The following is a 27,957-nucleotide window of genomic DNA, read 5'->3' as shown; positions in this document are numbered from 1 at the left end:
AATGTAAAGCAGCTTACCTTTGAGTCCTGGTGACTTTCAATATTTCCCTTTGACACACAGTAGCAAATCTCAAATAAATGCATAATTTATTAGGATAAAATAGGTTGATATTTGTTAGACATTTGACAGAAATACACAAACTATCGTATTGAGCAGTAGCTTAACACCTTGAGATGTTCCCACAAGCTGTAATGAATGCTTTTATACAGTATACCCTGATGTGATCATCACTAAATTGTCCGTATAATGCTGGAGAAGGAAATAGCAAAGAGGAAAAAATACCCACACTCTCAAAAACAATACTGTTATATATGAAAGAAACTGGCATATCTAATAACTTACAAAAGCTAGCTGTGAATGTAGAGTCCTGTTTGTTTATTCACAGTGTTATTCCAGCAGAGGTCAAGAGTATGAGAGCAAATGAGCCTCGGACAGAAAATAGATGCGACTACTTCATTTGTATCCCGCCTGTAGTAAACACTAACACACCAACCCACCCGCATTTGATTCTTGTTTAAAGCAGGTTTCTTTCTCTTCTGCTGCCTGCCGTTCACAAATAAATACACACAGGAATGCATGTGAAAAGAAAGAATACTTGAAATATGTAGACAGCATTTGCAAGAAGAAGGACATTAAGCTTTTCACACACTGCCTGGCACAGGGACGTCACGGCACAGATGTCCTCACGGTCCCTGTCCAAGACCTTGTGTGATTGACCTCAGCCTGGATCACTTCATTTCACAGTAACACGACAAAAAATATCCAGTTTTTTGGTAGTTTTATGTAACCTCTTCTTTTAAAGGTAGGTAGCGGCTCTCATTCTACAAGAATTTGCTTTTAGCAAAAACCAGCACTGTCCTCTTGAAGGAATAGTTCATCCAAAAGTGAAAATGTATTAAATTATTCACCATCATGTCATTATGAAGAGGATGCGATATAAATTATCATTATCTGTCATAGTGAGTTGGGATACTGGGTTGTAAAACATTTTTTTTTAAATGACATTCAAATTACAGGAACGTCTGTGATAAGAGCACTTTTAGTTTTATCAAGTGCTGTCGCAGTTTGGCTTTTTTTTCTTCTTTTATCTGCCCTCGCCAAGTGAAAAACACGCCAGATTTAATGAAGTACACTACCGTTAAAAAGTTTGAGGGATGTTTTTTTAAGTTTCTTATGTTCAATAAGGCTGCATTTAGCTATTCTATGATCATAACAGTAAAAACAGTAATATTGCTAAATATTATTACTCTTTAAAATAACTTTTCTATATGAATGTACTTTAAAATGTAATTTATTCCTGTGATCAAAGCTAAATTTTCAGCATCATTACTCCAGTCTTCAGCGTCACATGATCCTTCAGAAATCACTCTAATATTCACTCTAAACATTTCTGATTAGTTGAAATCAGTTATGCTGCTTAATATTTTGTGGACAAGTTTTTTCAGGATTATTTCATGAATATAAAGTTCAAAATAACCATGTTTATTTGAAATATAAATCTTTTGTAAGATTATAAATGCCTTTATCGTCAATTTACATCAATTTAATGCATCCTTGCTGAATAAAAGTATGAATTTCTTTAAAAATGAATTATACCAAATGGACTACACTTCTAAACTCTTTTCTCTCCCCTATTCTATTTTTCATTAAATGTGTAGCCTGTTTTTTTGTAGCCTGCCCCTGTATTCACTTCTAATACATACTGTATTTAGAAACTATAGGAAAGTTTCTAAACAAGAAATGCAATCTTTTTTTTTATCGGTCTAAAATTGTTCACATGACAAAAATGTATATCACCAAAATGCTGTTGTTATTTTTTTTATCTGTGAAACACAAACAGGAACTTGTTTAATATGCACAATGTAGAGTGTTTTTATAAATAACACCTTATGCTTCCATTTGTGATTCTACCAAAAACAACCCAGCATAAACAATGCAAATGAGAACGTTTTCATTTTTGGATGAATTATTCCTTAAAAGCTGCTGTGTGCAATCCCAGTTTAATGTGCAGAGACGATTATATAGCCATTCAATCACAAAACTGAAATTTATACTCGCCCTCAAGTCATCCTAGGAGTGTATGACTTTCTTCTTTCAGCCGAACACTGAGTTATATTAAAAAATATCCTGGCTCTTCCCAGCTTTAAAGGGTTTTGAGTTTTTGAAGCTTCAAAAAGTGCATCCATACATCATAAAAGTAATCCATACGGCTCCATGGGGTTAATAAATAACTTCTGAAGCAAAGTGAGGGTTTTTTGTAAGAAAGATATCCATGTGTAAAACTTTATAACCTATAATCACTGGCTTCCGGCAACGGTCGTACGCGCGTTCATGAGAGAGTTGAGTTCCGGCGGAAGCGTGACCTCTGACCTGATGTATGATGTAAGCGTAGCGTAAGCTTCGGTGAGAATTGATGAACATGGAAGTGCAGAAGATGGAGCAAATCAAAACGCCCGTCACAAATTGAAAAGTCTAAAACGAGAAGTTTTGGAAAGAGAATATGGATATTTCTCTTACAAAAACCCATCGCTTCGTTTCAAAAGGCATTTATTAAGTCGTATGGATTACTTGTATGAAGGATGGATGCGCTTTTTGGAGCTTCAAAGACTTGGACACTATTCAATGCCATTACAAAGCTGGGAAGAGCCAGGATATTATTTAATATAACTCGGATTGTGTTCGACTGAAAGAAGAAAGTCGTACACCTGTGGCTTGAGGGCGAGTAAATTATGGAATAAATGTTCATTTTTGGGTGAACTATTTCTTTAAGTTGCCCTTTGAGGGTTGATTTCCCCAACGAGAGTAAACGCTGATGTTTTTAACATTTCTCTGCTTCTTTGAGCAGCTCAACATACAGTCTTAAAAATAAAGGTTCTCAGAGGGGGTTTTCATAGCAGTGCAGTAGAATAACCATTTCTAGTCCCCAAAGAACCTTTCACTGAACAGTTCTTAAAATAACCTTTTTTTTCTTAGTGTGAAGAACATTTAAAAAACGTTTTACACTCTAATGAACATTTTGTGGAATGGAATGGAAAGGTTCCATGGATGTTTAAGATTCTTCATGGAACCATAGATGCCAATAAAGAACCTTTATTTTTTAAGAGTGTTGCAACACTGCTAACAGGGGAAGTCAGACAATAAATGGCAAATCTTGATGGCAGTGAAATTGCACAACGCAGCTTTAAAGTCTCTTATTCCCTTAATGCTTTAAAAAAAAAAAGTTTGTGCTCTCAGAACGAAAGGAAATTCAGCAGGATAACATCCACTGGCAAAAACCCGAAGTCTGTCCAGCGCTACAGTTCAGCAGTGGATCTCATAAGCGATCTGCGTGTCAAACAGCAAGCTCTGGTTCATGAACAACCCTTCGGGATCAAGCGGAGGTCCTTCTCCTCCTTCTGCGGGAGCTCTGCGGGGTCCGATCCCTGTGACCCGGTCTGGAGTCAGACACACACTGGCCTTTAGCACTGACCCCTGTTGGATGCATGTCGGCGGTGAGGGCAGCATCGGTTTGGCGCGGTTTAACACGTACATCTCGTGGCCGCGTTCGTCCCGGTACTCTTCGAGCTGAGCGAACGTGGTGGGACCGTCGGAGTAGTCGTTGACGTAAAGGATGCTTTCCTCTTTGCTGGCGCCGTACCCGCCTTCCTCTTTCTGCCGCTGGCGATGACGACTGTAAATCATGCAGAGCAGCAACAGCGCCGTCAAGGCAAGCAGCGAGATTCCCACCGCGATGGCCGTCTGCGTGGCGGTTCCCAGTGCGTTGAAGTCCATGCTTTCCAGTTCATACAGCGGCTCCTGGCTCACGTCCACAGAGGAAGGATGGTAGTACGACGAGGAATGCAACCGAGGCCAGATTTCCGAGCGGGACGAAGACATGTTCACAGAGAGGTAAAAAGTCACACGAGCCACACCGCCGGGATTCCAGGCCTCGCACTCGTAGCGTCCGGCATGCGCCACCGTGACATTGCTGAGAAACAACATCCCGCTTCCCGTATCAGGGTCGAAGTTTTCCCGGTCGCCTCCCTCCTCGGCTCCTCCTCGGACTGGCCCGCGACTCGACGGCCCTCCTTTTCCGCCAGGCCTGGCCGTCACCAACCTCCCGCCGGCCCTTGCGTCCCCGTCCATCCCGACCTCCTGCACCAGACCTCTGGGAGACAGCTGGGCTTTTCCGTGAGACGCTTTCCTCCAGGTGACTTGGGGCTGCGGGTATCCGGACGCCTGGCAGGACACGCGTAGACTCTCCCCCAAACGCACCGTCAAGTGGCTGGGCTCCAGTTGCACTACAGGCGGGATGCAAACAAGGCTGTTTGGGGGAACCTCCACCAGACTGAGGTGGGACAGCCGTGGAGGTTCGGCACACAGCATCCGGCGCTCGGCTGAGCTCAACAGCCTCTGACCCTCTTCGTTTATCCAGCCGCGCAGCCAGTGCAGAGCGCAGTCGCAGCGCCACGGGTTATCTGTCAAAGCAAACGCAATATAAGCCTCTCAAAACACGGCATTATTAAATATTTATCCAAATGGCATGTTGTGCAAAAATACTTGAGAAAACATCAAGCTTGGCTGACATCTAAATGCCATGTCGATGTGGCACGTTCGTACAACAGCACAGCACTGGATCATGAATATTAATTAGTTTACTCACCGGTAATAGCTACCAATGGAAACATGACTTAATTAATATTCATGAGATAATCTCACATGTGCATTTCTAAGGAGAACAAATCGAAACAGTAGAATGCTTAAAAAGAGTTATTGTGATTCTTGTGGCAGAAGCTCTTACTGTACCTGTGACTCTCAGCACCTGCAGGCTGACGAGGGGTTTCAGAGACGCCGGACTCAGGGTCCTCAGGTTGTTCCTGCTCAGGTCCAGAAGAGCCAGAGAGGACAGACCCACCAGAGCTTGGTCTCCCAGCACCTCCACCGCATTCTCCTGCAAATGCAGCTCCTGCAACCGCTGGAATACATTCATCAACATCGATGAATCAATCATCATGGTTATTGCAGCGAGCATGATCCGTACGATCATAAAACACAGTTTGTAAAGCAACCTAGAGTGATGCAGTGTCATCTATTTTCAGTTCAGTCCATCCAATAGACCTTATTCAGAGCAGCGCCATGACGGGTATGAAAGTAAGGTTGTGAGGGATAAACTTAGTGTTTTCAAAGGCATCCGCTGTAAAAAGCTCCTAGATCACTTCTAATTTTCCACAGCTCATGGTGTCTGGGAGTTTTGTCTACTGAAATCTCTCAGAAAGATATTTTTGCAGTGTTTCGTCAGCAGAACAATCCAAAAACACACTAAATAACAGTACAACCCCCTGAAGAGATGTATGTCTATCCCTCACAGCCTCACTTTCATTCCTGTTAAAAATCAAAGATGGGGCTGGTGTGAATGTTTAAACCACATTGCTGAAAAAGTTTTTATGCTTCTAAACTCTTATGAGCATTTCAAAACTTGCAAACTTTGTGAAAGTAACATCATGTAAAGGTTGTGCAAATGTCTGGAGCTTTCTAAAAATCGTTTGATTTGAACAGCCATATGATGGTATTAGTATTTCATAAATGTTAGGATAAAACGTTGAACCAGGTTTGTTATTATAACTGATTCTAAAACTAAAACCATAAAAAAACACTTTCGCTCTTTGAAATCAAATCAGTGTTAGTCAAATAAAATAAAATATAATACCGGTATATCATTTTTCAGCTAGTTGCCAAGGCAACATTTCCCTGTTTTGTTTAATCTAACTTGATATACAAAAAAAAAAAAAAAAGAATAATAATAAAAATTATAGCATATTAAAAAAATTAAAATAAAATGTCCAACACACAATACAATTACTAAAACATTAACTGAAATGAAAATGGAAAATATAAACAAAATCTAATTCAAAATATTATTAACTATAATAGAATCTCAAAAAAAAAAAAAAAAACACTGGTTTCCCCAAAATGTTGTCAAAAAAGTGCAAAAATCATCTTGTTTTCGTAGGAACAATAGTATAGATGAATACTTGTACTCAGTCAAATATATTTACAATTATTATTTTTTTCTCCTTAATTTTATTTTGGAAATCTAAGTAACATTATTATTTGTAGAAAATCATGATCGCTTGTTGTTGTTTTTTTGGACCTTACAAGCCAAAAAATGAAAGTCCTGGCTAAACCTTTATCTTTAAATGAATGTTTTAGTCACATTTATACTGTAAATGAATGTTCCCAAATCCCATAACATACTGTAAATGTCAATTTTCAGACGGCACAGAGTCGTTTCACCTGCAGTCCGCGGAACGTGTAGTCGTCGAGTCTGGTGATCTGGTTTCCTGCGAGGTAGAGGATGCGCAGGTGGTCCAGGCCACGGAAGACGTCCGCTGTGATCAGGTGGATGCGGTTTCCATTGAGCGCGAGCTCCAGAAGCAGACCCAGGTTCCTGAAGGCCCCGGGCTCAAGCGTGGAGATGCTGTTATTTTGCAGGTAGAGGTAGTGCAGCTGGCCGAGCTCCGAGAGATCCCGCTGACGGATCTGTCCAATGGCATTGTCCTGTAGAAAGATGGTCTGAAGCGGACACAAATTCCATGGGTGTAACATTAGTACATATCACAGTTTTAAAATAAAAGAGAGAGTGAGTGATGTGATAGGTGCTTTATATAATTATTATTAATAATGGATAATATAATATTATATTAATACTATTTGAACATGGAAAATGTAATATTTAAATTGTTATATTAAAATATACAAATATTATATATTATTATTGTTGTAATTAATACTATTATTTGAATATGGAAATTATAATAATATTATACTATTATTATATTAATAATGGAATAATAATAACTTATATTAACAATAACATTTTGATTATTATAATTTTTATTATGCATATAATTATTGCAAGTATTATAATTGTTGTCATAATAATCATATTAATAATGACAACAACAAATTATATTAATAATGGATATAATAATAATATTATATTATAAAATTGTAATACAATATGGAAATTATAATATTATATTAATAATGGAATAATAATTATATTAATAATGAGATGATTATTATTATTATCAAAACTGTTATTATTTTTGTTATTATTGTTGTCATTTTTAAATACAACAATATTAGTAATACATTTAATTAATAATAGAATTATTATTATTATGTTTTATTGTCATAGTCTTATGGTTATTTAGTTGAAAACTGAAATAAAACAATAATTAAAATTAGTCCTGCATATTATTATTATTATTACTGTTATTGTTAATATAGTTGTCATAAATAATAAGTTAGCTATATTAATAATTGAATTAGCATTTTACTGTTACAACGATAATTAAATTGGCTCTGCATATCGGTGTTCAGATAAAACATGGTCTGTATCGTATCAGTCATTAAAAGGCAATATTGATCAAACTCTAATGAGAATCTGTTTCTCTTGCAGTATAAGCTTCATTGATTTTATACGCTAGCCTACATCCGTCTCATCCACGTCGACCTGAGTTTCTGTCCTAATCACTGAGAGCAGCGAGACTGCTGACAAAACACACTCACGCATGAATATTCCTCTTGCTGTTCATCTTTGCTCAGTTCCAGCTGAATTCAGAGTCAAAGAAGGTTTCCTTTAACTTAAAATGGATCAATACAAAGTTCTGTGAGTGTTGCACAGTTCTGGGTCGACTATCAGTGAAACGCACAAACAAATCAATTACCAGCGTCAGGAACGGCATTAATGGGCTTTCAAAGAGTAGGACTGAGCCTGTCTTCACTACTATAACTCTATTAATGATGCAACATATTACACTAATTAATTTTCTAATTGATTCCTATCAAGCTATTGTCTGTAATCAAACACAGGCCGAGCCGAAGCAAATTTATTGTGCAGCATAGGTTACACGGGTCAATTGAGCAGTTTATGCAAGCCGGCTCATGAATATTCACGAGCTGCAGTAATGTAAGTGATGTGACTGGAGCAGACACATAGACATGCAAATAAGGGAGTCGCTGATGTAACGAATGATCCCAGCACTATCTGGAGTTATGATCTATGGTTTTGATCTCAACTTTGCTGTATTGTGGGTCAAGGTGTGGAAAGAAGGCCGTATCTTATCGTTTAGGTTGACCAGATAAGAGTGTGTGACCGGATGCTGAGTAGACCTGAGGTCAAATGCAGCCTGGTGTGATTAATGTATATGTTTTGGTTTTCATTCACAAAAGTGTGTAAAGAACAATGGCAAAACCATTCACAATAAGAACAAAAACATTTACTACAGTAAACTTTAATTTTATGTCGACTTTGACTGATCAATCGTTACTTAGGTCATTCTCAAAGTTTGTAATTCAGCTCCGTTTTCTACCGTAAAAGCGAATGGAAAGTATTTATAAACATCTTGACAATATTACTGATCATACACCAAGCAAAAATTTGGTGTAGAAACTATTTTCTTTCAGAAATTGCTAGTAAATTTCTAAAATAAATACCATGAAATGGCAAGTAACACATTGAATTAAACATGAAATTTTGAAGTAGAGAGTGAAACTTTTCTTGTACAATAGTCTACAAAACACTACAATAGTCTTTGTTGTATATTATAAAACTTCTAACTTTTTTTTTTACAGTATACTGCTCAAAAATTATAACAATACATTCTTTTTATTTAAAAATAAAATATTTTTCAATGAAAACTTTTACACAAATATTAAACATAACACCTATGGCACATTTAAATTAACTTTATATGACTAAAGTTATTAATTTACAAACAGTAAATCAACTTTTTCTGGTAGCTTCTTGTTACTCTAAACCTTAATGTTGTAAGTATTTTCCATATTTTCTTCATATTGTTTTTAACATCAAAACACACACACACACACACACACACACACACACGCACACACACACACACACACACACATTCTTATGATTTGAATATGTATTTAAAAAAAGTTAGCTATTCTTATTTGAGAGTTCGTTGTACCCCGTGGTGCGGTTGGTTTGGGCCGGTGTGAATGCAGCAATCGCATATATATTACTATATAATAAACTATGACCAGGGATACAATCAGCCCACGCAGTCGTCTCTCCATAGTAAAAAGCGGCGCGTTGTCTGCCGGATTTTCCTGCTCTTTGTTTACTTCCAAGAGTTGAAATTTCCCCGCACGTTAATTCTGACCAATCGAAGTGCAGTTATGGAAATACATTCAAGACACATCTGGCCAACGAGTAATGTGTGGAGGTTGTCATGTGACTGCATTTTGGTTCGTTTCATCAACTCATCAACTGATTCGGACCAGAGCAATATCAGTGTGGTAAGGAACCAAAACGCCTGAAAATGCTACAAAGTATTATTTTTCGCCCTTGGTCCGGACCAAATGAACCGAACTACAGATGTGAAAGCACCTGTAGCGGCACATAAAAACAATCCAAAGACTGCTAAGGAGCTGAGTGGAGGAATAACTTCTGTGACGCGTTTATCCTTGAAGCTTGCATGTTGTTTTATTTTGTACAGGTTTGCACGGTCAATAAAATGTGTGCTCCAGCACTCACCCCCATTCTTCCAAACAAACACACACACGACAGGTGTTTTAACCCCACTTAATTAATGACACCATTATCATGTTTTACCAACTACCTTCTTCTCTGAGGTGAATATATCCGTTGTGCTTGTCGTAAGTTATCGCGTTCACATCTGTCATTCTGACTGTCATCAGACAAACGAGTTTCGGTCCGGTGATATTTGACTCAGTGATGAAAGTAAACGGATACTTTTTTGGGGATTTCTAGGTGTTGTATTTCATGTCATGTCATGTTAATCTTTATTTCTCACAGCTTTTTCTGGGTGAGAAAGAAGGGCATACAGCATTACAACAACACCAGGGTGAGTAAATAGTTACTTAATTTTCATCTTAGGGTGAACTATCCCTTTAAGAGTTTATCTGGAGTTTCTTGACTGACTAAAATCGCTTTTCAAGTCATTCTCAAAATATGACACCGCCAACAGATCCACATGCTTAGTGTGATCACTGACCTGTGTCCCGTGAGTAATGCCTTGCGGGATCTCTTTGAGTCCGGTGGATCCACATTCCACGGTCAAACTGTAGCAGCGACACCCAGATGGACAACCCAGAGAAGATGCGCACAGCTGGGCCAACATCAGCACCAACACCACAGAGAGCTGAGGAGGATTCATCTCCGGGGAAAAACTGCAAAAACAGGGAAGACGGAATGATAGAAAAGAGGCGGCAGAACTAGGGCAAAAGAGAGAAGAAGAAAGAGGGATGGATTTCAGTTAAACCAGCTGAATAATTGCCCGAAAGAGAGAGAGAGACAGACACAGAAAAAAAAACTGGGTTTGTTGTTAAAGAGTGCATGCACGTGTGAACTAATCGGATCCGTAACGCATGAGAATCCCGCCTAAGTGGATCGGAAAATTGAATCCTGCGGTGCAGAAAGGGAAGAAAGTGTAGAGTCAACATAAGGAGGAGAAAAACCCCCAGCTGAAAGACGGATAGCGCTCACTCCTGCCTGCTGGTCCCAACAGAACAGTCTCTTAGGAGGAGTCTGTGCTGGGCTTTGGTTAATTAAACATGAGGCTTGAGGTGCACATGCTCTGCCTCCAGGATCTCGCTTCTGTTTTGAGAGAATATGAAATACAACACCAAACACTGCCCAGCGCACACTACACACGCTTCTCCCAGGAGGCCAGATCAAACCCTCCGCCTGCTCCACTCGCCTCATCCATCTGAAATCCCCAGCTTTTCATTAAGACATGGATTAGAAGAGTTATGAACAAAGACATGTGCGTTTCGGCCCCCTGGCCCCAGATTTACAGCTTTACTCGATCCACTTCACGACTGGACAGTATGACTGTTCATAAGCCTGAGATTATATAACACCTACTGTAGCGTTGGGTTTAAATAATAAATAATAAAATTGCATTACTTAAAAACAAGGATATTTAATATATCTTCAGTATTGTTCAAAAGTTTGGGGTCCGTACAATTTGTTCAAAAGCATTTTATGGTCACCAAGGCTGCTTTTATTTGATCAAAAATACAGTAAAAAATTTAATATTGTGAAATATTATTACAATTTTCTATTCAATAATAAAAATTAAATATATATATATATATATATTAGGGCTGTCAAAAGATTAATCGTGATTAATCACATCCAAAATAAAAGTTTGTGTTTACATAATATATGTGTATACTGTGTAGAATGTGTAGAACTGTGTATACTGTGTAGAATTATTATGTATAAATACACACACATTCATGAATATATTTAAGGAATAATTGCATTTATATACTGTATATACATTTATATAATTTATATTATATATAAATATTTGATATATAAATAACCAATTCTTCTTAAATATATACATGATTGTGTGTGTTTTTATATATATATATATATACATAATTATACACAGTACACACACATATATTATGTAAACACAAACTTTTATTTTGGATGTGATTAATCACGATTAATCTTTTGACAGCCCTAATATATATTTATTTCTGTGATTCAAAGCTGAATTTTCAGCATTATTACTCCAGTCTTCAGTGTCACATGATCCTTCAGAAATCATTATAATATGCTGCTCAACAAACATTCATATTATTATAATATGTTGAAAATGCTGCTAATTTACTTTGTGGAAACCGTGATGAACCAAAAAAATTTTTTTTTTATAAATAACCATTTTTAAATAATGAAATATACACATATTTAAGTTTAAATGTATATAAATATATATACATTACAAAATAATGTTTTATATAATGTACATGAATGAGTGAAAGAGTGACATCTGGACATCAAGTATGCTCTGACTGACACATGTTGTGGTTGTGTCAAACATGTTCACTTTTGACAGTCCAATGACTTGTTGCTGGAAACTCGAGGCCCTGCTTAAGACGCAGTGAAACGTGCTTTCATAGAACAACAAGGAAAAACCTGACAAGAAAAGACTAAATCTCTCTGTACCTGCCAGCAAAAGCATCCTTTGTGCTTTTGTGTTTGTCGCCTTTATTTCTGTAGCGCTTTATACAATAGATGGTTTCAAAGTGATACAGGAAAATGCTGCATTTTGGCTGTTGTTCAGTGTTGATTCGGTTCCGTTGTAAATATAATCAATTATTAAATTACTTTATAAAGCAGTTCTGCAAAAAATAACGTCATTGTCCAGTTCAGTTCTCATTCAACAGCGTCATACAGTCAGATCAATAATATTGCTGCATATTAGGGCTGGGTATCGATTCAGATGTTTCGATTCGATTTCGATTTTCAATTCGGATTTCGATTCTCGATTCGACTCAATGAATATAGATTTAATACAAATCCTATATTTATAATAAAGAACAGTGAACATAAGTTTACAAGTGGTTAATTAATAAAAAGAAATAAAAAGCTACAAACCTGTATATTAAACTCTTCTTATTTTAGGTACACATGGGAACATTAAACCAGAACCCAACTCTATATTTCAAATGCATACAATGAATAGACAGGATTTTGATAAAAGATGAAAAATTTATGCTGAAATTTGGACAAGTCAGAACAGTCGCAAGCCTTGATCACACAGGATCAGGTTATTTTATGTTTAAGATAAAACACATACATCTCACAGCATTCGCTGTAACGTGGAGGCTGCACGGCTATGAACAGTGGAGGAAAACTAATACTGGCTTTTGGGGGATAGATACATAAATATGGAAAAAAAATCGATTCTTGGCCTTTGAGAATCGATTTTGAATCGACCACATTTTAAAGCAGAACTCTGGTCATTTCTTCGCTGATTTTCACTTTTGTTGTCGCATGTTTTCCCCACGAGCTCCCCCTACAGCTGTGGGGTGTATATTTCATGTGCATTTGTTATGATCGGAGCCGGCCAACTTTATCGTGTGGAGCTATGTCTACCGAGGTGGGTAATACATCATACACATTATCATAGAACATTGACATGTACATTTTGTATTCTGTTATTAACCATAAAGCAGTTTGTGTTTCTCGCTCGTTCTCCTTTCTCACAAGACTTCCAATTTCTATCTTGCCGGGACGGTAGTCCCCAAGTTGCAAGGTTGGTTTTCCACCTGGGAACACTGGGGGGAGCAGGGAAAGTCACCAATGTCACCAGAACAGGTTGTTTAACCATCCAAATGATTTCTAGACAGTTTTATTAAGTTAAAAAGTTGCCAAGTTCTCCTTTAAAAAAAGATTAATTGTTAAGTGTCCCTAACCCAAGCCAGAGGCGACAGTGGCAAGGAACCCAAACTCCATCAGGTGACAGAATGGAGAAAAAAAAACTTTGGTTCAGTCGGGGGGGCCAGTTCTCCTTTGGCCAACGAACAAACACAGTGTGATTATGATTCAGGCTGCTTCACAAGTCAGAATTCAGATTGTGGATCAGTAGCATTCAAATATTCATCCAGTTCCTTTTGCTATAAGATCTGATTCATCACGCCGGATATATGGAGCCGAAGCTGGTCATTGGTCTGGTTCTTTGCCGAGGATCTGAGGTCTTTACAGGGGATTGTCTAGTAGAAACGGTTTCTGCTGACATTCAGGGTTATGCTCCTAAACTACTCTTTCTTTCTTTAGCTAATCTTTTCTAGATCAAATTCAGAGTGAAAGAGAGTTTGCTGAGAGCCAGAGCATCATCAAAGCCCTGACAAGTCTCACGAAATGGATCAATACAGAGTTCTGTATGCGTTTAACAGTTCTGGGTCTGCTGTCTCTGAGCTCAGAGCCTGAAACATGGTCGTGCCTGAAAAAGATCAGCGCTGAAAGATTTAGAGGTCCTGGCCACGTGGATCAAAAGCGACATGAAGCCATTTGGAAACACAGATTTGAAATTAATGCATCAAGAGCTCCAAAATCTTAAATATAAAAATAACATCTCATTTTTGAACAAAAACAAAAAACAAAGATATAATGGTGGAAAGAAATAAGATTGTCTCTGTGAGAGCAGTTTTGCTTCACTGTTGATGTGAGCTGTTCTTCACTTAAATGTGTCATTGAATGATGAACCATGAGCAAATGTGAATATTTTATGCCGGTTGCTTAATTTAGAGAGTATTTGAGAGGACAGCGAGCTCGATTAATGCAACATGACCCACATAAGCCTTTTCTCTCTGCTCAAAGCATGAAGGAGAAAGATGATAAACATCAGTGGAGAAATGGCAGTCTATTCAAGTCCACTGTCCTGCACTCAAACGCTATTCTCCCGTCGCTGGAGAAAGAGAATGGAAATCACAAAGATGGAATAAAGGGGGGAAAATGGGAGTTTTGCCTTTCATTTGCTACGTGTGCCGCCTCACAAACATCAGCAAGTCAAAAGACGGAGCCGTGAAGTGTTGAAAAGGCGATGTTCTGTGAGATATGGCGCTCTCTTAGTTACATGTGCGTCTGGGTTCTGAAGTGATTCTGCCAGATGAGATCCTGTAAACGCAGAAGGAACATCTACAGAATTTAATATTTGCCGGCTTCGCATCATGAGAACTTGTGTTTGGAATTCACTGCATTCTCGCTCCAAGAACAGCAGAGTGTGTTGAGAGTGGAAAACAGAGGCATGATGGGAGGATGTTGAAGTCTCAACAGATGTCATATCTCAGATGGATGGATATTAGACGGACAGACTGACACGTCTAAGGGAAACGGGAAATTCAATCAGAAGAAAGTGCAGCGAGGGACTTCATTAAGCCTTCTAATGTTGACTGAATCATGAAAAGTGGGAATTGGTGTTTGGAGAAATTTGGCAGATTTGCAACATTGAAGTTTGACTGTCGGTAGATGCTAAAAGCAGGGTTATTATCGTTAACTAAAACCATTAAAAAACACTTTCATTACTTGGGGAAAAAAAAGTAAAGTAAAAAAAAAAAACTTAAACTTAAAGGGGTGATAAACTGAGAAATACAATTTTTCTTGAGCTTTTGACATATAAGAGGTATTCATACTATAAGAATATCCTGTAAGTTTCAGAACTGAAAACTTCCTTGTTAGTCCAATAAAAGCTTGTATTGACAGCAGGCTCAGCGAACGACGGGTTTTTCAAAGTGGGGATCTATGACATCACAGGGTATCAAACACCGCCTCCGCAGAAGAAGATCGACACCTACTTCAACACTGCCTGTTTAGCCCCGCCCACCGACTCGCACATTTCATGAAACTCATTATAATATGCAAAACTGTTATCTTCAATGCGGCACACCCATACAAACCCAGTGTTTCAGGAGCTAGGCTCAAAACCAGGGTAGAAAATAAACTATTACTTATTCATTTTGATGTTTTTGAATGTAAAAACCAAGCAAACGTCATAAATTGACCTCAGACAACAATATCATTTTATTTTTAAAAGCCGGTTCATTACCCCTATAATTTCAGCTAGTTGCCAAGGCACCATTTCGTTAAGTTTAACTACCGTACTAAAATAACAACAACAACAACAAAAACACGATATAGGCATATTAAAATATATATATTCTGTGTATAATAATACAAATTACAAAACACAAAAAAATTACTAAAACGTCCACTAAAATGAAAATAGAAAAAAATATATAATTCTAAATCTAATACACTCTAAAAAAAAATGCTGGGTTGTTTCAACCCAATTTTGGGTCAAATTTGGACAAACCCAGCCGTTGGGTTAAACTTTTTAATTACATTTTTAACCCAACGTTTGGGCTTGTCCATATTTGACCCAAAATTGGGTTGAAACAACCCAGCATTTTTTAGAATGTAACAAAGACTATAATAGTTTCTTGACAAAAAATAAAAATCATATATCTCCATTGATATCTCCAATTTATTTATTTTTTGTCAAGGAACATGCGTGCAATATTAATTGGCTTTCAATGGAGAGATGTATCTTGTCTACTAAATATTGCTTTTCGTAGAGGATTTATGAAAATAAAATAAATAAATAATATGTAAATAAATAAATAGACCTGCCCCCCCCCCCCCCCCAAAAAAACAAAACAATACTTCTGTCATTACATACTGTAGTTCATGTCATTCTTTATTTTTTTGTAGAATACAAGTGGAGAAATAAGGTCTTTCTATCTTCATAAAAGACACAAAAGTATCATAAAAGTAGTCCAAATGATTGATCTGCTATTCCACGTCTTCTGAAGACACATGATTCATGACCCTTTGAGAAACAGACTGGAACTTGAGTCACTATTCACTGATAATCATTTCCTCCAGTGAGCTGTTAACTGCGTTCTCATACTTGCTTCATAAATTATTTTCCTGTTTTTCGACTCGGAGCATTATGTTGAACTCGCACAGAAAAAAAACAAGAACAAACACTCAATCTGTTCTAGTGAAAAAGCACATCTGCAATTCAATCTGTTTTGCATCAAATTCAGCTCATCCGTTTCTTAAACAACTGCAAAACAAGAAAACAAAAAAGCATAATTTTTCACTGGTGGAAAGCTTCAGTGGGTTTTCTAGATGATGTACAGTATGAATGTCAGTTTGCCTCCGAGATATTTTGTGCTGTCATGAGTCTGGTTATAATGCTGTACTCTTTGGATGAGCTATAAGGGCTGTTCAGTTCTGACAAGCTAATAGACTCTTGTTTATAGTGTGCACCAGTTCTGAATGCAGTAAAGGCTAGATCGCTTTGTTTGCTCTTGTCTGAGAGCAGCTTGCCTTGGAGGGTTTAATATCTACAGTGCCGTATGTAACTGGGTGTTTCGTGAAATGCCACTTCATTCAGGATTCTGCCCCTGAGCGAGACAGTGTAGACCGCAGACTGTCCTTTTACTGGGAAAACTGTACTTGAAAAGTGCCATGTGTTGCTCTGCATAAGAAAATATGAACTCGGTGGAGGACATTTTTAGATAAACTGTATATTTAAAGGGGTGGTAAAGTATGATTTCACTTTTCTAACTTTAGTCAGTGTGTAATGTTGCTGTTTGAGCATAAACAACATCTGCAAAGTTCAAAGCAAAGGAAGATATTAGCTTTTAAAGAAATCGTTTTTTTTAAGGACTAAAACAAACGGCTGGTAGGGACTACACGACATTCCTCCGGGGTTAGTGACATCACCAACCCTAAAATCTACATAAGCCCCGCCCCCGGAAACACGCAGTCCATGTTGAGAAGAGGAAAATCTGCATGTTGTATAAGACTAGTGAGTCAGCTTGCATCCATCACCTTTAGCATCCATCTTTTCACATGCAATAGAAAGTCACTCTGTGTGCATCTCACAACTGTTCCTATACGAGCGATTTATAAATTAGCATGACAGAATATGCTAATTGAAGATAGTTAACTCCACATCAGCAACATAAATTCATCAACTAACCATTCAGAGTCGTCCTGTTGCTTCTACATGTTGTCACTTCTTCTTGAGTCTCTCCATCTTTGTCTGACTCTGACATTGAGGGCAGAACAGTTTCTGTCATTTTAGTGTGTGTCTGCGTGAGGTAATCGCAGCTGCTAACACACACTAGCTCTTGAAACCCCGCCCTCTGCAGCAGCTCATTTGCAGTTAAAGGGCCAGGCTCAAAACGGTGCGTTTTTGCAGACCCTCAAAAACGGACAACTTTAACATGCTATATAAAAATATCTGTGGGGTATTTTGCGTATCTTGTGAAAAGGGCATTTTACCACCCCTTTAACATCCGTTTACATGCCTATTTGCTTCCTTCATGGTGGACTGTAGTTTCATCCTTTCGGCTGCTGGAATGAGACTGAATATGCGCACAATACATTATTCCATGATGTCTCATGATTCATTTTTGGGTGAACCTTCACTTTAATGATCATATCAGTCATATTATCTTGATATTGGCAATTTCAAAATAACCACTCTGTTATTTGTCTTTCTAGTGTTTATGATGCAAATCAATGTATTGTAGGAAATCTAAGTCAAAAACACTGTCAAATCACATACCACAAAATTTAAAGAAATTAAGAAATAATATTTTGCATAAAGAAAATGAATTGCATTTTATTTTTAGGACCAATGGCACTTAACCTTTCATGAATATTAAAAGGGTCATGACATGAGAAATCAAATTTGCCTTGATCTTTTGACATATAACGGTCTTTGCACCATTAAAACATTCCTGCAAGTTTCAGAGCTAAAAAACGTCCTCCTTGATATAAAAAAGCACTTATTTAATCAAGCTCTAAAAATGCTGTTTTTGGATATTGCGGGATTTCACGGGCGAATACATTTGCATAATATACCTGCCTCCAGAGCAAGACATTAATGAATACATCATGGCATCATAGGCTCCTCCCTCTGGTGTTCAGTCGCTTAACTGCTGACATTTGCCTCAAATATAATATAAAACGTCAAAAATAACCCATTAATCACTGACGCTGTCTAGTGGATACAGTTTACAGATGTACGTTCAGTTTCTGACAAACTCCACGCGCTCGAGTCTGTCGACAACAGGACGAGTGAAAGAGTGAAAGAACGTTTGCTTTGACGCGTCCGGTTTAAACGGCTCTGTAGAGACTTCAGAAGGGGAAACAAGTGGATGGTTTATTTTAATGCCGTCCTGGATCGTATCAAAGGATTATATGTTGGTTCAGAGCATTTTGTTTTGTAAACGAGGCACAGTGTAATGGAGAGTTCGCAAAGAAACTTTTGTTTAAAGTAGGGCTGTCCGTTAAACGCGTTATTAACGGCGTTAACGCAAACCCATTTTAACGGCGTCAATTTTTTTATCGCGAGATTAACGCCTAGCAAACTTTGTAGTTTTTTTCACATGCTTTTGCAACAACTAGTAACGTTATTAAAACTACAACACCACAGCGGATCTAGCTAGACCAGAAACAAAACAACAGGCGCCGCACACACTTGTTTGGGCTTGCGAGCCGCCAAATAGTGGACGAGAAGCGCAGAGCCGAGCCGCGTCTAGGACAACTGAGCGCGTCTAGCACATCGGACGCGCACTTTCTCAGTTTATGGCCAGCAATAAAAACGCTGAATGGCGCCGCCGGTGTGTGTACACTCATAGAGAATAATGTGTTAATTTTAAATACGAGCCGCTGCGCGACGCGGCGCTTCTCGTCTGAACGTTACGTTTTGAGTGGATGAATGATGAGCGCGAGACGCCGAAATGGATGCCAATAAAGAATCTGAATGGAAAGTTTACTTTTAAAAAGTTGCCAAATGGTTCAATTGACAAGACCAAAGTAATCTGTGTGTTTTGTCGTTATGAACTGAGCTATCATCGCAGCACGTCCAGTCTGAAATACCACTTGATGGTCAAGCACACACACACACACACACACACACACAGCTGATGCGTTTCTACGCCCACTCGTCAACATCAGTAACGTTACCTCGTCAGTATTTCTTTCACCCTTCTATTGATGGACAGTGTTACATTGTGTGAGAGATTATTTGCTCCAAGTGAGAATGTTAGTGTGAAATTTAACACATATGCCAATGTTGTTTTCAATAATAATAAAAAAAACATTTGCACAAAGCAAGCCGATCCACTTTTCCATGTTGATAAGAGCATTAAAATGAGAAAAAAATAATGGGACAAAAAGAAATCAAGAGACATTTAGAATAGATAAAAATGTGTGATTAATCGCGATTAATCACACATTTTTATCTATTCTAAATGTCTCTTGACTATGACAGTAATGGGATTAATCGCGATTAAATATTTTAATCGTTTGACAGCCCTAGTTTAAAGATGAAGCGGTCAGTATTGGATCTGACAGCAGCTGCATCACAAACCATAAGTCAATGATTTCATAATGCTTTGTCTGTAAATTACGGTTTTATATGGATAATGTTTTCAAAACACGTACTCGCATGCGATAGCGTGCGGGTGTTGATACTGTTTTCTTATGCAATGACGTTAGCCAATCATAACAGGCCATTTACTGACAAGCCTTAAAGGAGCCGCCCCTTAAAAACGGATAATTTCAAACACAGAGGCTCAGAATGAGGGTTAAATATATAAACTTTATCAAAACATTAAAATAATAAAAAAGATCCATGTCATGACCCCTTTGAATTTCCCTCTGAAATTCTCATTTTGTAAATATTTCTGTTAACGATTCCCATTACTGTAATACAGTAGCCTACACATACATATTATGAATTACTATGATTTTTTTTAAAACATTTTCTCATTTTATCTCCACAAACACACATCATGCTTTTTTGGTGGCTGTCACGTTTTTAGATCTAGCCTGTTGAGTGTGTCATTATTTCAGTGAATAAACTCCCTGCGCTTGCACCTGACACCCTCATATAACATCACATTCAAACCTAATGTGTTCCCACGAGTGCTCTCTTAATGGCCAGAGACGCAAAGAGGCAAATGGCCCGAGCTTAAAAGCTTCGAGTGTCTCCTAACCCATATCATCAACACAAATCTCACCTATTGCGTCATCTGACACGAGCATTCATCTGCGACTCTCTGCGGTCGAGTCAAACGCACATCTCTAATTTGAAATAAAGGTTCTAAATAAGAATACTTGAAGTGATCAAATTCACTGTGTCAGGAAGAGATAAAAGATCGAGAAATTGTGAGTGAGAGTGCAAATACACAGCGATGCCCTCCGGCCATGCCTCCCATGTTGTCATGGAAACAATAGCACAGGGCTTGGATTCTGAAGGCAAGGCCTGCAGGCACTATTACGACGAGAACTGTGTTCAGCAACGAGCAGAGACTGAAGAATAAGACAGAGACAAAGAAACAGAGGGCGAGGGAGATTAACAACGTGAACAGGGGAGAAAGAAAGAAACACATTCACTAATTGCTTGTAATGAAGCACTTATCATGCATCTTGAGTCAAGTATGCTGCAAGCATCACTAATAATGCTCATACTTAGGGTTAGGTATAGGGCCCTATGATTTCGTGGATGGAGAATTCAATATTCATTTGATAAAAAAAATATAATATCATGTCATAACCTAAAGTTCTTCACGACAATCTGACAAAATAAATGTTCGGTTTCACTTGAAGAAATATATAATAGAGAAGTAGAATGCAGAAAATGTTAAGATATATAATTTACTTTTCAAAGTAATAATAAATAATTTACATTTATGCGGTTAGGAGATGCTTTTATTCATAATGACGAAAGCAATCCATATACATAACAAACGCAATCTGTAAAAGAGTCAGCAATATTCGTAATATACAATGTCTGGTTTATTAAGATAACTAGATAAAATAATAATAATGTTAATTATTAATATAATCATTATTAATAATAATATATTTTCATTAATGTTTTACTTTAAACAGTAAACCTCTGATGAGCAGCACTTATTTAATCAAATCTTCACTTGATAACAGTTTGAAAGATTAATTAAATGTATGCATTTGTTTTATTACCACCGTTTTTGATAATACATTTGTATTTAATTATAAAACTCGAAAAAAAAAATTATAATCTGGCCTCATTATTTTTCAAATTTTGCAATTGTTAAAAAAAATATTAGACATTAATCCATTAAATGGATCCATTAAACCATTAAATTGGAATCCAGGAAAATTCACCTGAAAAACACAGTATTTGTGGAAAAATAAAATGAATTTCATAGGGCCCTTGTTAGTGACCTGAACAAAGCCCTGACCTTCAGTTTGAAACGTTAGCACGTAATTCACCCTGCATGTTTGAGCTGCGGACATGAATGATAAATAATGAGGCGAGGTCATGTGTTGGTACTTTTCTGAAGCGATCAGACTTACAATTTTAAGAAGATAATGGGGAATGGGGAAAAAATTATTTCACAATTAAGATTAGTTAAATGTTATTTACAGTCACTTTCATGAAAACAACATAATCCATTCATCCATCCACCTAGAGAGCGTCAAATGTTTCTATTTACAACGTGTTCTTGCAGGATCGAGCAATGTAGCCAATCTGTTGATTTCTTAAACACAATGGCCAATCAGAAGAGTTTAAAGGGTAACTTTTTTTAGTTAATGATCTGTAAGACTGGGGCTTTATTAATGCTGTTCATTGATTCAAGTCATTTTTTTTGACATTTGGGTATAAAGTGTTTTAATTCTACAATATATGGTGTAAAAACGTCTGAGTGCTGCCCTCTTCAGGTTGAACGGTGGCTAATGCAGTTGAATTTTCCTATTGGCAGTTGTGGTACCCTGTGATGAAAGAGAGGGTACCAGCTAACCCCGCCCTTGCCTACAGAGAGATGTGTCTGAGGTGCACGCACCCCCTCCACTGGGCTCTGCCCACTTTTCCAGCATTTTTCAAATATTGCCAGTGGGTGGAGTCAGGCTCTGACCAGGGGTTTAGTTACCCTTTAAGTACTCACCGCTCAAAACACTGAGTTGTTTCCCAGTGCTGAGTTGTGCACGTTCGAGAATCGTGTCATTATAACAGAGTGTAGACATTATGCGAATAAGAGATTCATAGAGACAGAGCGTATTTAGGCCACGCCCCCACCAGGGGGAAAACAATCCAACCGTCTCCATTGACTTTGCATTGCGAGAGGCTGCCTCCTTGTCATTTCTTGCTTTTAACTAAAGACAGAAAAATGCCTAAAAGCTGCTGTGTGACAAGGTGCACAGCAAACAAGCCAAAAAACCCAGAAATAAGTTTTTATAAGCTGTCGACCCCAAAAATTTCGTTTTTTTGAGTGTTTAAGGACATAAAAGTGGATACTGGCAGTTGAGACAGAGCGTAACGTGTCTCATTACACTGAGAACTAACATACGCCCACTGGAGGAGAACGTAATCGGCAACACAGGATCGCTTATCTTACAGAAATATAATATATAAAACTGACTCTCCAGTGACCAAATGTTTAACTTACTGCACATGTAACTGTGTTTTTAGTGCATACTGAGTGTCAGGATCCCACAATTTACCCATTCGTTCCAGCCTGTTCCACTTTTAAGTCCTTAAACGCTCGTTTTTTGGGGTCGACAGCTTATAAAAACGTATTTCTGGGTTTCTTAGCTTGTTTGCTGTACACCTTGTCACACAGCAGCTTTTAGGCATTTTTCTGTCTTTTGTTAGAAGCAAGAAATGACAAGGAGGCAGCCTCACGCAATGCAAGTCAATGGAGACGGTTGGATTGTCGTTGTCGTCCCCCGGTGTGGTCGTGGTCTTCAGATTATGACGCTTTACGCTCTGTCTCTATTGCGCAGTCGGCTTCATTGATTATAACAGAACTTTGTGAGATTGCGATGAACTAACATGAGTGATTACAAAGGAAGCGATCTTTGCACGGTTTGTAGGTTCAGAATTCAGAATTTGAATAAAGCTCTTGTTTTTCATGCTTGACCAGCGGCCACGTACAAACTGCAAAGTTTCAGGAGTGATAGCTAAATCAATGTATAGTATTTGAGTGATTATTATTGTACATGCGTGATTTTTTTTCTCCTTTCCCCAAAAAATGATGTTGTGTCTCATTTGATTGGGGGGACCAGCTGTCAATCTAAGTGTGCCAGTGCCTTCCCGACCCTTATGTAGCCTCACAGATGCAACATACGTATGACCAGACTTCTTTTGCACTTTTTATCTTCTGCTATAGGTTAAAACTGCAAGATGCAGTTGTGTTTGTGTGCTCAACTAAGAGATGAGATTATATAAATTGTTCTGCTCTGTGATGTGTGTTTTCCATTCGGCTCATGGTAATCACAGAACACGAGGGTAGTAATCAGAGATGCAAACACACTCCCACCCCGTTGTCTTTTATCATTTCTCATCAAAAGTAAACTCACACACACTCCACAATACAAGCAAGCATCCAAAACCTGAAGCTACTGTCGGCGAATCAATACGGGGCCTGTGAATGTCTATAGCGCGTGCTGGCGAGTCACCAATTTACCCAGAGAGTCTGAATCTTCGGATGGTCCAAATGAATAGACACATCTGCTTGTTATTTAATCGCAGTACCGTGTCCAGATGCGGTTTGCTGTGATTGATTTTTCTGGTCGCTAAGCACAGATCAATATGTGTGTGTGTTTGCCAGAGGAGCAACACTGTCCACAGATTTTAAATCTTTTAAAGAGGTAGTTCACCCAAAAATATAAAGCCATGTCTCTTCAGAAAACTTGGACTAAACCGCTCAATTCATGTGGATTAGTTTGATCTCTTAATGAACTGCTTGAAGGCACAGAAATCGCTCAGGTTTCTAAGATCATTTGTGTTCTGAAGATGAACGAAAGTCTTACAGGTTTGGAACGACATTCGTGTGAATATTTAATGACAGAATTTACATTTTTGGGTGAATTAACCCTTTAAGATGCAACAAAAAAAAATGCATTGTGGGAAACCTGAGAACGAATCTCACGAAAACATGTCCAGGTCGCATTTCACCCCAAAGTCATAAGAAATTAAACTTTCTATAAAGGAAATAAAGCCTATCTATTTGGCATTGTTGAATTATTTTCATGAATATTAAATTAAGCACATTTCCCCTGACATTCTCATTACCATAATGCACCCAGACGTTGGTTATTTTTATTTTATTCTCATTATTCTCTATAATGATTCTCATTAGATTCTCATTACTGTAATACAGTATTTTGTGTAGTGTAACACAAATTGCAGATGTTTTTATTTAAGTCAGCACAAATTAAAGGCAGTGCAAAAATAATATCATAAGGTATTTACATAATAATAATGTTATTATTATTATTATTTGAGCACTATTTTATTTTACTTTATTGCAAAACAATTATCAGACTAATTTTCATTACAGTAACGATAACATGGAGAGAGAATGAACGACTTAATTGTCATAATGCAGTAATGGTCCTAAAATAAGCCTGATTTTATTTAAGCAAAGTATATTTAATAACTTTAAGCAAAACGTTTGCATGGCTGATCAAACACCCACTATATTTGACTGGCAATCACACACAAACCTCCATTGTTCTTTACTCGTGTTGGGTGTTGTAACATTACAGGATCCACACGTGTGCAGAGAGGCTTGCTGGCTGGTTTGTATCGATCGCTGCTCTATTATTCTCTGCACGCTGGTTGTGCGTGTGACACTGGGCTCTTGTGCTTCTACGCTGGACTTCCAGCCAGATAAAGCCTGAAAATAAACCAGCATCACCACTAAATCACCTGTAGCTCGACTTCAGCTCTGTGTGCTCAGTGCCATTCACATGCCTTTCTGAGCGCCTTTATTAAGAATTGAAGGAAATTGAGTCTCAAAATCCACATGCAATATGTCTTTTAAGCAATAACAGCGGATTCTGCACATTCTAAGAAAAGCTTGTAAAAATAGGACCCAATGTACCCTGTTGATATGCAGAGAATATCTGTATTTTGAATTACACATTGCATTGTGTCGTGTTTTCGGGTTAAGGGAAATGTCAATACAACTTAACAGGTAATGTGCAGGCAGAAAATTACTAGTACTTCTTCTGGTTTTATATGGATTTTTCTCTAACAGTGTATGATGCACTACATCTTTTTCAAACAACTGCTCAGTAGATTCAGTATATGGTTAACCAATATGGCTGATGCTGATACTGATCTAAATCCATGTAATATATAATAATAATAATAATAATAATAATGTAATATTATTAATTTATTAAAATGTATCTAGAGGTCCTTTACATGCCGTATGCAAATCAATCACATCATTACCACATGGCACAAGCTGATTGGCCTCTGCTGATCCTGCAGCCAATGAGACAGCCTGCTCAAAATGTAATAGTCTGGTTCATTGATTGCTGTAAGCTAGTCCTGAGTTTCTCTGAAACCCTCCACCTCCCCCAGCTCCGCCTGCCTAGATCTGCTACTGGTTTTATGGATGACTATTCATGCAGCAGTGTGTCTGTGGCCCTGTTTAAACCTGGTATTAAGATGCGTTTTGGTCGATCGGATCACAAGTGGACGACGCTAAATACAGGTGTAAAATGTTTTGAGCTTGTCTACTTTTGACCACTTCCTGAGGTAGTCAAAAAACGGATTTGACCGGATTGCTTTCGTATAGTGTAGGTTGAATGTGTTCGAACAGCCACAAAAGACTCTACGTCTACTGATCTAACGCTTAACATTATGGGAAGTGCGTGCGCTAGACAGACGGGATTTAAACTTTGTCAGCTAAAGACCCGAGTTTGGGTTGAAGTGGGTGGAGCACAATGCACAATGTTCTCTCACCATTCCTGATTTCTAACACACACTCACAGCGTTCGGCTGGTCTGTCAGAGCAGAAACGAAGACTGCTACTCTCCATGTGTTTTTACGTCGTCTCCGGGCGCGTTCATATGTAAATTGCGTGAGCTTATTTTGTCCATTAGATTGAAAGATCTGAAAAAGTCCATACATTTACCCGCACATAGACCCTCCCCTTGAAGAAATCAGGACAGAAGTGGTTGAAAGTGGACAAAAGAGACGGTTTAAAACACCAGGTGTAAACGGATATGTGTCTCCCTCGTCTACTTGTGATCCGATCGACCGAAACACATCCAGGTGTAAACAGAGCCTAATCTACTTGTAGTAAGTCCATACTTGCTCTGCAGCAGTTTAGCCAAGAACAAATACATTATATATTTGAACATAGCTCTCTAGATCAGTGTCAGCATCAGCCATATATTAGACAACCACAATTTAATATATTTTCACTCATTTACTATATTGCCACTTATTTACTAAATATTACCTCAAAATTGACTAAATACCTCAGAAAATGTGCTCTATGCTTTGACAAAGCTGTCAGTGGTATGACCATTTCCAACCGTTTTTTGAGATGACAGATTCTCACAAATCGCCTGAATAACTGGCTCGGCAGATGTATCAGTCTATCACTAAACGAGACGGTTTGTAATATTTTCATATTTCCAGTTCTATTCCAAGAATGTCCTGTATGTTTGCCATATTCAGACTCTGACATTCAGCGTCTGTTGCACAACAACTGACATATTGAATAGCATGCAATCAAACTGTTGTTGAACTGTTGTTATCTCTGTGTTGTTGAGTAGTGTGTATGTGCATGAACTGTGCTAAATCAACCAGCCTTCATAAAATAATAGTATTTATAGTAACATCAAAATATACAAAAAAAAAACCACTATAATGCTTTTTGTTGTCTTTGCTACTTTGTATCTTTGTCAAATAGTACAAGATTATTCTTAAGTGAGACATCAAATAACAAAAGAGTTATATCTGAAGAAATAGGATTAGATTTACATGAAATGTTAGTCATATAATGTGTAATAAATTACATATCAAACATAATAACCCTGAGCACATCTACTCTCTATCACTGACAGCTCAGAACAAATGATCTCCTTCTCCATGTGGTCCAATTCAGTTCTGAATAGCCTTAATGATACTGATTTTACAGTATTGCACATCATATTATAATGCTGAATAGGAGAGACCCATTTAAAGTAAAAACAATAAGCACACGAGTGCATTAGCCTACTACTTCCTTCAGTTAGTTGCAGGCAGAAAGACACTGTTGTGAAAGCATGAGAAGAAACAGCAGTGCACGTGTTGTGCGTTCAATTAGACAAAGTGTTTTAAAAGTCACAGGATGCGTGAGTATATCCATCGGACTAGTGCAGACGGATGAGCTTACCTCCTGTAACGTCGCGTGGTCTCGGTGCAGTGCTGAGTGTGTGCGGTGTTGAAGAGCTACGCTGTTGGTCTTTATACGGACTGAATTCAGATGCACATGAATGAAATATCAATCCACGTCTGGACGGCGAACAAAGCGGCATTTGAGCTGCGATCCGAAAAGGCCACCGCTCCGTCCTGCCATCCTCACAGCAGCGAAGCTGGAATATTCCTCTGTGACATCCCTTACAAACAAAATACCGAATCAATATCGGCCGAGTCGTGAATCTCTTACCAATAAGAGATTAACAAACCAAAAGGACGTTCAGCATCCCTGTAAAATAGGTTAAGAACCTTTCTCAAATTCCCTGCTTCCCTATGAGCTCAGCTGGGTCGCCTACATCTCTCTCTCTCTCTCTCTCTCTCTCTCTCTCTCTCTCTCTCTCTC

The 27,957-nt window shown here is 38.0% G+C and overlaps 1 protein-coding gene across 1 annotated transcript; it reads right to left on the bottom strand.

Moving 5' to 3' along the window:
- Nucleotides 1-70: 70 nt before the first annotated feature.
- lrrc24 (leucine rich repeat containing 24) lies at nucleotides 71-27,957 on the bottom strand. Its single transcript, XM_079612783.1, has 5 exons — nucleotides 27,532-27,957; nucleotides 10,029-10,203; nucleotides 6,274-6,552; nucleotides 4,786-4,954; nucleotides 71-4,457 (listed from the first exon to the last, which is right to left on the bottom strand). Exons 2-5 carry the CDS (start codon nucleotides 10,188-10,190, stop codon nucleotides 3,301-3,303), a joined length of 1,767 nt encoding a protein of 588 aa, XP_079468909.1. The 5' UTR covers nucleotides 10,191-10,203; nucleotides 27,532-27,957; the 3' UTR covers nucleotides 71-3,300.

The sequence above is a fragment of the Phoxinus phoxinus genome (genome assembly GCF_949152265.1).
Source record: "Phoxinus phoxinus genome assembly, chromosome: 5".
In the NCBI taxonomy this organism is placed as follows: Eukaryota; Metazoa; Chordata; class Actinopteri; order Cypriniformes; family Leuciscidae; genus Phoxinus; species Phoxinus phoxinus.
The sequence above is the reverse complement of the archived record's forward strand: the minus strand, read 5'-3'. Positions and strand labels throughout refer to the sequence as shown.

Excerpts from the sequence above, each read along its gene's own strand:
- lrrc24 (XM_079612783.1), bottom strand. The coding sequence starts at position 10,190 with ATGAATCCTCCTCAGCTCTCTGTGGTGTTGGTGCTGATGTTGGCCCAG. Across the intron at positions 4,955-6,273 it reads ACACGTTCCGCGGACTGCAG|CGGTTGCAGGAGCTGCATTT; the intron begins GTGAAACGACTC and ends AATGTATTCCAG. Across the intron at positions 4,458-4,785 it reads GCAGGTGCTGAGAGTCACAG|ATAACCCGTGGCGCTGCGAC; the intron begins GTACAGTAAGAG and ends TTGCTTTGACAG.